At 39.4% G+C, this 14,758-nt stretch overlaps 1 protein-coding gene and 1 long non-coding RNA gene across 2 annotated transcripts; both read left to right on the forward strand.

The window, feature by feature from the left end:
• On the forward strand, positions 1-1,550 carry LOC122994144. Its single transcript, XR_006406521.1, has 3 exons — positions 1-441; positions 580-665; positions 867-1,550. It is a non-coding gene; the product is annotated as an uncharacterized LOC122994144 (long non-coding RNA).
• A 10,971-nt stretch (positions 1,551-12,521) lies between these two features.
• Positions 12,522-14,716, forward strand: LOC122993255 (proline-, glutamic acid- and leucine-rich protein 1-like). Its single transcript, XM_044367251.1, has 2 exons — positions 12,522-12,841; positions 13,005-14,716. Exons 1-2 carry the CDS (start codon positions 12,692-12,694, stop codon positions 13,260-13,262), a joined length of 408 nt encoding a protein of 135 aa, XP_044223186.1. The 5' UTR covers positions 12,522-12,691; the 3' UTR covers positions 13,263-14,716.
• The last annotated feature ends 42 nt before the right edge of the window (positions 14,717-14,758 follow it).

Consider the following 14,758-nt stretch of genomic DNA (forward strand, 5'->3'; position numbering starts at 1 on the left):
GCTTGTATGTTCAGAAATCTGCTATTAAAAAGGGTGCATCATGAGGGTACACATCACATCCAGACAAGACACATTAAAACACATATGTTTATACACATAACCATATATTTTATTTATGTAGTCTTTTGTCTTTTTACTATGCACTTATTTGCCACAATGAATTCATTAAACAAATCTCTTATAAACATGAATAGCATGTAAAACAGTTTGTGCCCTTTCCTCCGTGTTGTCCTTGCGTATAGTTTCCACCAGGGTTTGCTGTGTTCCAATCGCTTTGAAAGAAGTACGAATATACAGTTTCCTCTCTGACACAGAGGGGAAAAAATGGTTGGCTCAAGTCACTAGAAGCAGCCTGCTCTAGGCCATTTGTGCCCTGAGGTTCAGTTTAGCTCCCACTACTTTATGGAGCTACTAAATGAAAAGGAGAAACTTCTCTATGAGGTAGGTGTTTAAATGTCAGCCATGTTTTATTTTTTCTAAACCAATTCTAAGAAACACACACATCCCTTTGTTTATAATGCCTACTTTTTGTATTTAGTTTATTCATTTATTACAGTCTCTTTTGTGTGTTTGATTTAGACCTCCTCAGCTTGCAGTCCTCCACTCAGGAAACCAGTAGAGAGCAACTTTGAAACAGTGAAGTGGGTCAGTGGTGGCTGCTTTGGGTGAGTTAGACTTCTTTATGTTCTGACTCTTTGGACACTACAGAGAGTCCAGTCAAAGCAGAAAAGAAACTGGAACCAGGATGGCATACTGTAGAATCCTTTTGTGCTTACGTTAAGAATGTTCCTGGAGAGTTTCTTGTCAAATCAGAGCTGATGTTCAGTAGTAGAACCTGCTGATGTTTCCTTTTTCCTCTTGTGCAGGTCTGTAAACCTTGTGCATCACAAGCTAAGCAGTCAAGCTTTTGCCATGAGAGTCATAAAATGGCAGAACTTGACAAATAAGATTCAGAACCAGCAGGTGTTGGTGGAGCGAGATGTCCTCACCTTCGCTGAGAGCCCCTACATCGTCTCAATGTTTTGCTCTTTTAAGACACAGATGGACCTCTGCATTATCATAGAGTACATAGCAGGTAAGGGAGGTTGCTTTGGATTGTGCATGCACACACATATACAAATGTTATGTTTGTTTAGACAGATAGAGCAGATAAATGAGTTTAAAATGACTTTCCTCTATTATCTTTGGACTTCACATCCATTGTACCCACCCAACATACACTGAGAAGAACTAACATCACATCTGACCTGACAGTGTCTGTTTTTATATCTCCTCTTGTCCTTTTAGGTGGATGTATGTATGAGGATGTATGTCACAGAGACCACCATGGCTTTGGAGTATATCCACAGCTATGGCATCCTCCACAGGGACCTCAAACCCAGCAAATGAGTCATCAATCTGTCCCATTAAACAACATCACAACATTTACAACATCTAATTGGCTGTTTCCTAAGCCAAGTCCATTTTGTTACTTTGGCCTGTCAAGCTTGCTGTTCAGATAACAGTTGCAGATAAACCACTCAAGATTTGTTGTAATTTTTGAAACAAAGCGTGAGCGAAGATCACGTTCATTTTCGTCTGGCTCCAATCTCGCCAGTGGCACCAGCACCACCGCCACCGCCAGGGGTACACCTGTCCACACCCGAGCACCGATCAAATCTGTACCCAGGACAACTGAAACTCCTGTGATTGGCAATGGCGGCGCACCGCCAGCTCAGCTTCACTCCGAAAATAATCACAATGAAGCATCACTTTGTGCAATGGGACCCACAGAACATTTAAATCCATCCCACAAACAGGACTGGAGCTGCCTGTTTCCGTTTCGTTAGACAAGGGCAAAACTCCAACCCGAATGAAAGAATCAAAAGCCCTCGTGTCCCTCAAAATAGTCACCGGCACATTCATGCCACCTCCCACCATAGACACAAAACGTTTTGTGATAAACGGCCAGTACGAATCCAACTCCGGGGGACAAGAGTCTTTATCATGCAAGTCCAAAACATGACTATCAGAGGTGACAACCTGAGGAATGGTGCGGCTAAAGCAACCCCTTTTCCTGGGCACTGAAGGTACTTTAAGACTTAGATTTTAGCCAATGACAGTCTGCTTTACAGTGTCCCCGTTTGTGACAGTAGTTACAAACCTTCTCTGACTCAGGCAGATGACTGCTACCTTTACTCTCAACTTGAAAGGTTTTAGCATGCCGGCCAAATGACTCCATTGTCGCTGTTACTCTTACTAAGCTGGGGCTCCCCAAAACTGCCTCTGTGAGTTAACACATAATCATCAGCAAGAGCCGCTGCTTCAGCCACATTTTTTGATTTCTGCTCACCAATGTAGGTCACCACACACACAGAAAGTGAATTTTTAAATTGCTCTAACATAACAAGTTCACACAGACCCTCAAAATCATCAATGTCTGAGGCAGCTCACCAATGTGTAAAATAAGTGGTCAGATCACGTGCAAACTCCAGATGACTCTGCTTCTCTCCTTTTTCCAGGTCCTAAATTGTTGCCCATAGGCTTCCAGAACCAACTCATGAACCCTAAGGACAGCTGACTTCACCAAAGAATATTTCTGACTATCTGCATCAGTTAAAGCTGAACAGGCTTCCTATGCTCTGCCCGTCAGCAGACACTGAAGCACTGGGTCTGAAAAAAAAATGACTCTGGATCTCTTTCAGAAAACTTTGGCAGAAGACGTAAATTTCCCAAGACATCAAAACTATCCACAGACTGCTGAGATAGGGGAGACTTCCTGTTTAACTCACCCATAGCTGAAAGCTTGCCTTCCTTAATTAGTGCCAGTCTGGACTGCTCCATTTCCAATTTGGCCTGTTCTGTCTGCTGACGCATCCTCTCCACAGCCAATTCCTTCTCCAATTTTGCTTTTAATTTAAATTTATCATGGTCAAGCTGTAACATGAGCAACTCTTTTTGCTGGTCAAATGTCAAACCAGTTGCTACTAAGAGCAGAGACAACATGGAGCTCGGAGGAACAGCTGATGGATCATTAATCAATATCTTTTTTTCAAATAAATTTGATTGCAAAATGGCCTTCACTCTTTCTTTTAGACATTTGTCACCAATATCAGTGTCGTAGTACTCTGCTATTTTCAACAGTTGCTCTTTTGTACATTGATCTAAAAACACCCCTGACGGAGAAGCAAAAAAATCTTCCACATATGCCATATTTACTTACAAGTGTGTGAAATCAATGTAATGAACAGTGCAGGCTACCCCGACAACCCCCTGGGAGTTGTGACCAGTGGGTCTTCTGAGATTACTCTGGCCTGAGTTGCAAACTGAGCGACCGATTTTCCTTCCTTTCTTTTCAGAGCAATACAGCTGGATTTAATATGACCTGACTTTTTACAATTATGGCAAAGTACCTTACCTCTAGAAAATGGGGCTTCAAATGCCTCAAAAAAAGATCCAACATCTTCTTGATTAAACTTGGGCAACAATTTTAAACAGCTGTAATATCAAACTCATTTTGCCATTGTAGATTTTGTGCAGATTGTTTCAGTTTTTCTTGCAATCTTTGCCACTAACTAGTGCCTGTGTGTGTCACAGCTACACTAAGTTAACTAACAATAACAAAATCTCCAAGCTAGAGCAGTTTACACTTTATCTTTAGCATAATGGGAAAACAATAACATAGACCAATGTACATTCAATGGTAGAGAGCAGGAAGGAAGACAGATGTCTCACTCCACTACTCTGTGCTGTGACTCTGCTGCTGCTGCAGACAGTCACAGAGCAGACACTTTCACTTTATAAGTGTAGTGTAAAGTACTGGTAAAATGCTTAATTCTTTCCAAATTCGAGATTTTGCTATTTAATGAATGTAGGTGCTTATACACAAAAATGAGATAAATGGAAATTTATTTATATTTAAAAAATATAAATAAAAATATAAAGTAAAACCCCTCCCAAGCACCACTACAGAAAATTGCAGATGAACATTTAATATCCAGGAATTCACATTATAAACACTACCACTGACTATCCCCGTAACAAATTGCCCACAATTTAACACATTGACCATACACAGTTAGTCCAGCCATATACTTGGTTTTGATCTAGTCTTGTTAAAATCTTGTATATATTATAGACTGGGCTCTCTTGTACTAGACAATCAAACATAGCTTTAAAAAACAAAAACTGCTGGAGACATCAATATGGACCATTTCTGTATAATTATCCATAAAGGATATTATACAATGTAATTAATACCTAGTATAGCATCATTTGATTTTATTTGATGTGTTTATTAATAATTTATAAAGTGATTACAACCCTATTAATAACCTAATTATGAACCATTTATAAATCCTTTTATAAGGGTAGTCTTATTGTAAAATGGTACTGGTTAATTTATACTTCTTTAAACAAGGGGGGAAATTATTTATTTCAAATAGATTGAGAATGCACTCATTTTAAACGTCATTTTCATATTTCAAATTCACATATCAAATATCACAGATTCAAATATCAGTTTTCTCCAAATTAAAAAAAATGTATGAATTGCAATTGTAAAGATGGTTTATTTTATTTTATTTATTAAGGAAATAACCCTGTTTAGGACAGTGACATCATGGCATTCAGAAAATGTAATTAGGGCCTGAGCCCAAAGGGCGAAGACCCTATTGTTTTTCGGCATTGTTTTTCGGCATTGTTTTTCAGCACTAAAACTGTAATGGACCTGCCAAGAGGGTGGAGCAGCAGGTTTGTTTTGTAGTTTATTAAACAGACAGGAATAATGTGTAGGTTTTAATCATTGGTTCACTGTCCGAAGCGGAGGGTGGCAGTAATGCATCCACTATGCTGGTTACCAACCGTTGTTATACACCAAAAAGGGAAGAATAAAATATTTTTCCTGACAGAGTGGTACATCCTGTCAGCCGAGTGATTTCCTATCTGTGCAGCTGAACACAGCAGTTCTGTACGGACTGTTTTACCGTGATGGTTACAGTGTTTTTTGCGCAGGTTTCACTTCACTCAGCTGGCCGACAGACCCTCTGGTTCTCTCCACTTTAACCTGAATAACAAATCGGGACTCGGTGCTCCGTTTGGATCTAAACAGAGAGCCGGGGTGAGCTGAGAGGCTAGCAGAGGCTAACTGGTTGTGCTTCTTTCGGTCATGCTGCAGTTAACGCTCCGCTAACGTTACGAGCGTCACCACTTCCTGTATCCGTCGTTTCAATTTTAAATCCTTCTAGAATTCATATACTTTTATGGTTGCAATTTGTAGTTGCACAGTGTACGAGTATTTTTTTTCCACTTCGCACACATCTATTTTTAGCCAAGGACAAAGTTGGAATATTGGCCCATAATTATCTGAAAATATGTGTGGGAGGTCAGCTAATATATATTTTTAAAACTAGAGTGTCTACTATTTATGATAAGACATAAATTATTGGGAAATTAAGATCAAAATGTGTATTGTCAGGGTTGAAAGGCACTCTGGGCCGCTACAGGCCTTACCTGAGACTTTCTAGTGATGGGTGGGAGAGGTGCATGAAGTGTTTTGATCTTAGTCTTATGAGGGATATGTTTGTCTATGGGGGGTAGGTATGTCTGTCCTGATTTCTTTTCAGACTTCAGTACTACCTTATTGGTGATGGTGGGCACCTGGGGCTGAACTTTAGACTTCTGCTTTGATTTGATGGTTTGGCTCTCAGTGAGACCTTGTTTTTCTCTTGTGCGCTTGTGCAACACAATGGAGTTGAGGATCATGGGGATCTGAAAGGCTCTTGGTGTGTCTTGAGGCACTTTTTGGACTTCACTTCTCCTCAAGGCCTCCTCCAAATCCCTCTTCTGCATTTTCTCATTCAGGTACATTTTTTTGATTTCTGCTACCCTTTCAACCAGTTTCTCCTTGTCCCTCTTGTACTCTTCAGCTTTTATTTCGAACACATTAGCCTCTGCCATTAGAACCTTGATCCTTTTACTTTGCTCTCTGATTATCCGGTGGAGTTTCGGGATCTCCTCTATTGTCTCTGGGGGCGGCAGCCGGGGTATACTGGACTTCAGCTGCTCACATTCCCTTTCCTTTGCCTTTATTTTTTGACAACTCTTTTCCAGTTGTCTGCCTATGGTGACCAGTTCTTGTTTCGTGGTGAGCAGCTTTTTCTTTAACTGGTCATGCTCCTCGTGCTCTTTAATTACGTCACCATTGTTATAAAACTGTAATGTGAAAACTACAGTTGGTTCAGGTATGTATTCTGGCTCTTTGTGTGACCGTTTCAGTTGTAACTGAAGCTCAGAATATCTTTTCTTTTCTTCCTTGAGAATCTCCTTATCTTTTTGGGCAAGTCTGTCGCTGTTGGTTTTTGCAATTAAGACAGTGTTTTCCAGACTGCTTTTCTCCCTCTGAAGTTTCTCCACCTCCAGCTCAAGGACATGGCTTTTCTCCGTTAGGAGTGACTCCCGCTTGTTCAGGGTCTCTCTCAGGTCCTTGTTTGTCTTTTTCAATGTTAAGCATTGACGTTTGTAGTGCAGCAACTCTTTACTCAGGAGGTCTCTCTCCTTGCTCACCTGTTTCAGTTGCTCTGCTTGTTGAATTAAATATTCCTTGTCATACCTCCAGCTGTTTGCAAAGTCCTTCTTTAGCTTTAGCTGAACCTTCAGATCTGCCACATCCTTTTTGAGGTAAGTAACTTGTTCTTCATTTAACTCAAAAAACGTTATTTTTCTCTTTAGCGCATTGTTTTCTAGTATGAGCGGGTGCAGATTTTTTATTTCATGGACGAGAGGTTTTACCAGATCTTCCGCCTGCTTTTGATATTTACCAAAAGCTGTAAATACAGCTTCATCAATATGATATCGGTCGTCTTTATCGGCCATCTTTATCTTAAAGAGTGTCCTTAATTAGAGCAAATGACTGTGTTCTGTTAATGTGAGTGTTCTCTAGTTTAGGTCTGACTTATCAGCTATAACCTTGTTCCTGTGAAGATTCTGTATTTCAAATCATTTGAGTTGCTGAATTCCATGATGATATGAATTCCATGATGCAATAAAGGCAAAAGCCTTTATTGCATCAAAAGCCTTTATTGCATCATCATTGCATCATCATCCATCTGTCATGTTCCGTTGTGATGTTTAGAATGCAGAGTCATGTGACAGGAAATGCCCTTTTTAAATACTTTATTGACAATAGCACCATATGTTAAATAACACCAGAATGTGAGAACACACAATGCAAGTAAATCTATGAGGAAAAACTAAAAAACAACAACAAAACAAACAAACAAATAAAAAATAAAAACCCAAGAGAAATATACAGGGGGTAACACATTAATACAATAATGCCAACCTTTTATGAATTCATAAATAATCAGCCAAATGATCAACATCAACCAGAGCAGCCCTTTTCTCTATTTAAAATAATAAATATTACGATATAACCTCAATAATTTTAGATGATTTTTTTTTCTTGTTTGTTACACATTTTAGTGATTTAAAATAATTTACAAAATCAGTCTGAAGTAAATGAGGATTTGGTGCCTTTCCACTTTGATGTATGAATATGGTATTTGCTCACAATTATAATGAGATTAAACATGTTAAATATGTTGATGGCAGATTGTCTAAAAAGAATCTGATGTGGGAAAACTCAAACACTGGGACCCTATCAATCTTAATCTCAAAGATAACCAGACAAGGACGTTTTTGCAAAATATTTTACTTACTGAACAAGAAAAAAAAAGATGCTGTAAAGATTCTGTTTCAAAGGTACAAAAAGAACACGGTCCATATTCAAATCTGAATGTTTTGTAACAAAACTCTAGTGGGAGAAATAGATGAAAAGTTTTATAATGTGAGGGTGGTTAGTAGTGGGTAGTGGGTTTTATTTTTCAAAATAAAATTAAAAATTATAGAGTTGGCACATCTTACTGTGTTTGGCTCAACGTTAATGAATAAAGAATGGCAAGGGTATATTAAACAAGAAATCCCCTCTGACTTGGGCAATAGGATTCCACCAAAGATAGAGATCTCTTAAAAGCCAGTGGTTTAAAGATGATTTCATGGCATAAATTCTTTTCCCTTCGCTGTCACTTTCTTTTTCATTAATTACAGTGCCAAGGTATTTCACCTCCTGTTTCACTGGAATGTCACAAATCATATCAGAATTGCAAGTATGATTTGGAAGTAATTCACATTTTTTCAAATTCAAGTGCAGGCCTGAGGCTTTGAAAAAAACATGTATCACTTAATCACCTTAGGCACTATGGAGACATTGTTATAGGGCTATAGATGTTATTGTATCTCATATTTTTAATGATGACATCAGTCCATAATTAGCCTATGAAAAGCTGATTATGACTTTAAAAGCCCCCTCATATTTTGCGTAGTTGGCCCACATTGATAAAAAAAATTGATTGAATGATAAGTATGACGTAATGTACCACATATGATTTCTTAAAAAGGAGCTGGAGAAGTGGAGAAGTGTTTCCCTCCCGTTTTCAGCGGGGGATTAGTTGCTGGGAGTTACATGTGAGGGGTCTGGCTTCTCTGCTTTGACTCTGCATCTGAAACCACTCAGAGGCCTTCGGGGATTTACCTACAGGCACTAACGCTCAGGAGATGCAGTGCTTGTGAGCTTTTGTCTGTTTGGTCCAGTCATACCGGAGACTCTGAAAGTAACAAAAGTTGCAATTTGTTTTGATCGCTTATTCAAAATTGTCTAAAAGGGCAAAAAGTTTATCTTTCAGTGTTCCAAAAGGCCATGACCAGGCTTCAGTAAATGTAGAAATAAAAACTCCCCATTTTAAAAGATTTTGATCCTCTGTCTGTTAGCCCTGTTGGTTACTGATAGGACTCAATAACAATATTTCAGTTTGCTAGTCATTAGTGATAAGCTTTTTTTTATTGTCTTGTGAAACTTTGTGATATTTGCTCTAGGAAGGCACTTTTAAAATACAGCTTCTTTATGTACAGCACAAACCTAATTGGGCTGCATCATCACAGAGTAAAGAACAATAAAAAGAAAGGTTGTGTCTGTTATTCTCTTTCTCTGCCTACTACGGTCTCAAGGTCAGCTTCTAATCAGCAAATGAGGAATGCATGTCCTCGATTGAGAGAGGTTAGACTAAAAGTCATGTCTGTGTTTTCTTTTAAAAGCACAGTGCTGATGTTTTGTATCATCTCTTTTTAATCCTTGTTGAATTGTTTTATCAAATATATGGTCAAAGGCACAGACGATCATACACACGCTGTGATGGTGTGTGTGTGTGTGTGTGTGTGTGTGTGTGTGTGTGTGTGTGTGTGTGTGTCTGCCTTAATGGAATCTTCATTTGTGAATTTGGTCCACAAGTCTGCACTGGGAGTGGTGATCCTGATGTGGGTGTATTATAAATATATACACATTTTTTCTATTCTGACAGACTGACAGTGTAATGTTACATTGATGTCATATAAGGTAAATAAAACTTATTTTTTGTAGTTGCAACAGAATGTATTTTAGTACAATGTATATGATATGATATATTAAAGAAAAAAATAAGGTGTTGATGTTTAAAGTCACTAAATTCTTGACATGTTTTTTCTTTACTCTACAGGAACATTAAAGTAATGATGTAAAAGTGATAAAAATGAATTTGTGCTCTGGATTAAAAACAACAACAACAACAAAAACTTCCTCATTGAGTAGTTAATAACCCTCCCCACCTGCATACTTCCGATGTTTACTGTTTCATACAGTCCTGCTGATTAATACAACATGTCTCCTGCAGCTTTTGTGACACTGAAATATAACTGGTAATTAACAAATTTCACATTTAGGGTGGTTTTAATTTGCCCAGAAAAGGCTAAATAAGCCATTTCAGAAATTAAATACTAATTTAACAGAGTAGTGGACATATTTCCTAATATTTTAGATAGCAGAGCAAGTTTTTCTCCTCTTTAGGAGCTAAACATGTTATTTGTCAACAGTGAACTGAAATTTTACGGACCACATGATGGCAGGCAAAGAAACTTCAATAGATAGAAGGGTCATTATGTCACTGTGTAGCGCGTGAATGCACATTGGTGCCACACATAAACGCCCTTGGTGCAGTTAGCGTAGTGGTTAATGAGCAGACCACTCCTTCATCTCTCCTCTCTCAGTTTCACAAGGTGTCAGTCTGTGATGGAGGCACTGCTATTTTGTTGTGTAGTTATTTAGCTAATGTTAAATGAGTTTTCAAGGCACATTTCGTTTGATTTGTATGTTTCATTCATCCAATAACTTATTTCTATGCAAGTTGTGTTAATGTTATGCTAGATTTATGCATATGTGATTGAGGTTAGACTAACCTAAGTACGTTAGCTAAACTGATATATCATAACTAAATGAACTCTGATGTTGTGTGACTTAATCTACAGTTTTTGATATAGTGACCAGGATGACAGCAGGGCACCAGACAAATGGGATTACAGCCCATGTGTTGATTTTATCATGGCAGAGACTGCTTCATTCATAACTACAATGCGTTATTTTCTGATGATCAAGTTTGTTGTTAAAAGTTTTTCTAAAAGTTTGATGGCCATGAAATGTATGCCTTTGTTGTTGTATAGCTAGGGGCTAGTTTATATCCTACCAGTGCACAGTTAATAATCAGAGGAGGTTTAGAAATGTTTCATTTGAATTCGTGATGTTCCGAAAACATTAGCTATTTGCACGTTTGTTTAGTCCCTCGGCTCATCACTGCATCATTGGTTTGTTGGGTTGTGTGCTTGGGTTTGTGTTTGTGGGTGGTTTTGGATGGGTTAGTGTAGATGGCATTCAGTTTGTTTTCTGGGTTTTTGTTCTGTTTCATTTGTGTGTTCATGTACTCCTCCACACCTGCCCTGCATTTGGACTCGTTAGCCCTGCCCTGCTGTCTTCCCCACACCTGCCCTGTGTTAGCCTCGTCAGCCCTGCCCCGCTCCCTGTGTGTCCTCAGCCAATCAGCTCCCTGTATGTTCATTCCCCTCTCGAGTTCTCCACCCATCTCCCCACCTGCACCTCATCTCCTTGTTAGTTCAGTTTCTTAAGTTCTGGTTTTCTGTTCAGTCTTGGTTGGATCGTTTTGTGTTGTTCCTTCTGCTAGTTCTGTTCAGCCCTGTTTACCTGTCTGTGACCATCCACTATTAAAAGAGTTTTTCATCATATCTGCATTCCGGTCTCTGTGTTTGGGTCCACTCCTGCATCTCCCGAGCCCTGACAGAAAGCCACTTTCACCTCACATATTACTTATTTATTTTTAACAATTGAGCACATGCTTCTTAATCTTTTTCTGACTAAACTAAATATAAATGAAATTTATGATTAACTGATATGAAACATGCTATTATTGATGGCCATTATCAAAGCCAAACGCTATGTAGAAAGATAAGAGCTGGCAACAGAAGCATATGACGCAACAGTTCAGCAACGAACACACATTGCTGAGGTTCAGGCAGGCTGTGTGTCTCAGGCGTTACAACTGTAGGCACTTAGCTAGTTAGCTGGACATGCTAATGATTACAGCTCATGTTAAACAGTTACACACACTGTTTCAAAGCCATTGCTTCTCTCGTGTTTTTGATCTTGGGAAGACTAAAAGTGTCCAGAGACGGGGACAGGTACAGCTCTTAAGCCAGGCCCAAGATGTGTCGATATACAACACAACTATCTGTTTGTCTCACTTGTTATCCAGGAGGAGCCAGTGAGGTTTTTTTAGGGTCTGGACTAGAACAACCTCCTGAGTCAGGAGCTTCTGCGGACAGATTGAAATCCGATCACTCAGACTACATTCGGAGGTGGTCTGGGCTGCATGTGGACACATTCATTTTGCAGTGTGAACACAATGCGTTCTGGGCCACATTGTAGGACCACCTACTCAGCTGACGTCCTCTATTTTCCTGCAGACTAGGCAGGGAATTGCATTGCTGCCTCCTGGTCCAAAGCTGTGTTTAACTTGTTTGATAACAGGATAAAGTTTTCCCCTTTCCCGTACCCCGTTTTCATCTTCAAAGTTTTTGGCTTGTCTATCTAAAAAATTATTTCAGAAGCTAAACGTTGTTGGATAGTTCCCTCTGTCCTGTCAAGTTGATAACTACAGTATTTAGTTTTGCTGCACTGCTTGACATAATGAGCCCAGTATTTATCAGGAGGACAGCTGTTTTACTCCAAACAGTTTCACTGTATGAACCTGGACTGTGTGTGTAACAGTTGACCTTTTGGATGAGTAGAAGAACACAGAACATTTGTTAACATTAGACCCTAACAGATCCTGCCGGCGTCTCTCAATGGGGAGATCGCTTTCAGACGCAGCCCTAGAGCAAATCAATAGGACAGGCTTTTGATTTTCATGAGGTGGCTCACAATGCATTGTATATTTGTTTATCCTGTTATCAAATAAGTTGAACACAGCTTTGGACGGACAGTACATGGACCCCCAGTCCTCTTGCCAGTTAAAAACGAACATATTTGGTAGAGTAGGGAAGTGGGATCCGATCACAAGTGGTCACTCAAGACACATGTGGAGACGCATGTTAATACCAGGTGTGAGCAGACGTACTTAAAGCTGTCCACTTGTGATCGGATCACCCAAGACGCATGTTAATACCAGGTGTAAACAGGGCCAAAGACAGACATTAGAAGAGAATTTCCAGTGTGTTTTGAGGTAGCAACCTGCTTTTTCAGTGATGCCTGGTGGGAATTTCAGTTAGAATAAATATCATGTCTGCCTTTTTTCATGACTTATGCATGGTGGTTGTTGCTGTGATTCCTACAGCCCACTCAGACTTTTGCTCCCATGATGAATGTAGTGATGATGAATCACCTGTGGAGTTCCCAGGCTTCTGCTCTGCTGCCTACCACTTCAGCAAGGTACAGTTTTTATCCAGCTCCCAACCTCCACTGCTGTTTGAGACTGTCTAAATCCATTGAATCCATTTCCATATGAAATACATATTTCATGTAAACAACTGAACAACACAGAACAAAAAGACAAGAAAATGTTAACGTCAATGCTTTTCCCTTTAAACTCCAGTTTTATGGCCGCCCAAAGCACTTGTTCACCCCCACACTGCTCAACCAGAGCCCAGTCTCAAGACTCAGGGAGGTGGAGGAGGAGGAAGAGCAGGAGTTCAGTGATGATGAAGAGGAGTTTGAGGACAGATATGATGAAGAGAAGGAGTTTGTGGAAGAGCAGGAGTTCAGTAATGATGACTTTGAGGACAGATATAATGAAGAGGAGGAGTTGGAGGACGTTTATGAGGGTGTGACAGGGAGAAACAAGGGGAGGTAGGGAAAGGAGAGAAGACAGTGTAAGAGGTGGAGGAGTAAAAAGAGAAGTTGCAGGAGAGGAGGGAAACCAAGACGACAGAGAAAAAGACGGGGAAGTGGAGGATCATGGGACGCTTATCTCTTCAACAACCCTCCACCGTGTCCTCCCGGATAGGATGGGTTCCCACCTGCAGCTCAGTGGTCTCCATGGCAACGGCAGTCGCAGCAGCAGAGGGGACACCTCTGAGAAAAACAGACTGGCTACTGGACACAAAGTACTAAATACCTTTTCATTCAGTCCATTCTGCTTCAGTTTTCCTTCCCTTCTTCCTCGTCCTACTGGCTGGCCCGTCATCCTTCCTCTTTATTAGAGAGGACAAAAATCCACCATGGTGACAGGACAAAAGCCTCTGACTTTTTCTGTTTTCTTTTTCTGTTTGCCTTGTTTTATTGTTTTCTTTTTTCTTTCCTTTTTCTTTTCTTTTCTTTTGACTTTGAAAAAATAAAAAATACACAGTGGTTGTAACTATACTTTTTGAACTGAACATGACAGTAAGACAGTGAGTTCAGTTGAGTGTATGAAGATGACGATGATAATAGTTTTGATAATGTGAGTTCTTTAAGAAAAGTGTAAATATAACAGTCAGATTGAGTGTGTGTTTTAAACAGTACGAGAAGTGACTGCAGCTAAATGAAGCAGTAAAATAAAGTGCACAACAAAACAATATCAGTGATGTAAAGCTGTGGCTCCTGTTGGAAGTCTCTCTCTGAACTTTTAGCTGGCTAGTTAGCTAGTTAGCTAGCTTTTAGTTAGCTTGAGCTTGGGCTGTGTTGGGAACTGTTGTTGTTGGTCTGTAAAGATGTAAAAAATGCAGCTGTGTACTGAGATGGCAACTTTCATCTGATGCTTAAATAACCAAGTTTCAAGAGTTTGTGAATCCCTCATCACTGGGTAGAGACCTCTATGGCCTATAATGGAACTGTAGTATGTTCAAAATAAAACTATAGACAAAGTTAAGTCAGGAAAAAAAAACTTTTTACAAAACTGAAAACTCCCAGACATGTTCATCAAAATAACAAGATAACTGCTGCCGAATGGTAGTATGTACAGAAAATCGGTATTTTCAGTTAATGTCTGTGGTGCACTGTGTAAAAATGCCACAGTAGGTTATTTCTGATTAATAGAGGAAAGAGGATGTGATACTGACCCCTGAAGAGCATAATGACCAGAGGTTAAAACGGTACCCAAGATTTCCCTCCATATTTCCTCCAGTTAAATCAAGTTTACAGCCTTCACTGCACTGTTATCCTCTTTTACAAAACAGACATTTTCATTGGATCCATCACAAAATCACAAAGTAACATAACTTGAAAAGTATATTATTCCACACAGAATCTAATAATCCATCTTTTACCATCTTTTATCTGATAAAAAAAGTAAATATGTATTTATAACAGCAGTGTTTCCATGGAGGCCACAACAACATGAACACCTATACAAGATATTACAATAACCCT

Source organism: Thunnus albacares, chromosome 12 (genome assembly GCF_914725855.1).
Source record: "Thunnus albacares chromosome 12, fThuAlb1.1, whole genome shotgun sequence".
Lineage (NCBI taxonomy): Eukaryota > Metazoa > Chordata > Actinopteri > Scombriformes > Scombridae > Thunnus > Thunnus albacares.

What these genes read in the sequence shown, in the direction of transcription:
- LOC122993255 (XM_044367251.1), top strand. Translation starts at nt 12,692, where the DNA reads ATGTCTGCCTTTTTTCATGACTTATGCATGGTGGTTGTTGCTGTGATT. An exon ending in CTGCCTACCACTTCAGCAAG is followed by an intron (nt 12,842 to 13,004) that starts GTACAGTTTTTA and finishes TTTAAACTCCAG; the next exon opens with TTTTATGGCCGCCCAAAGCA.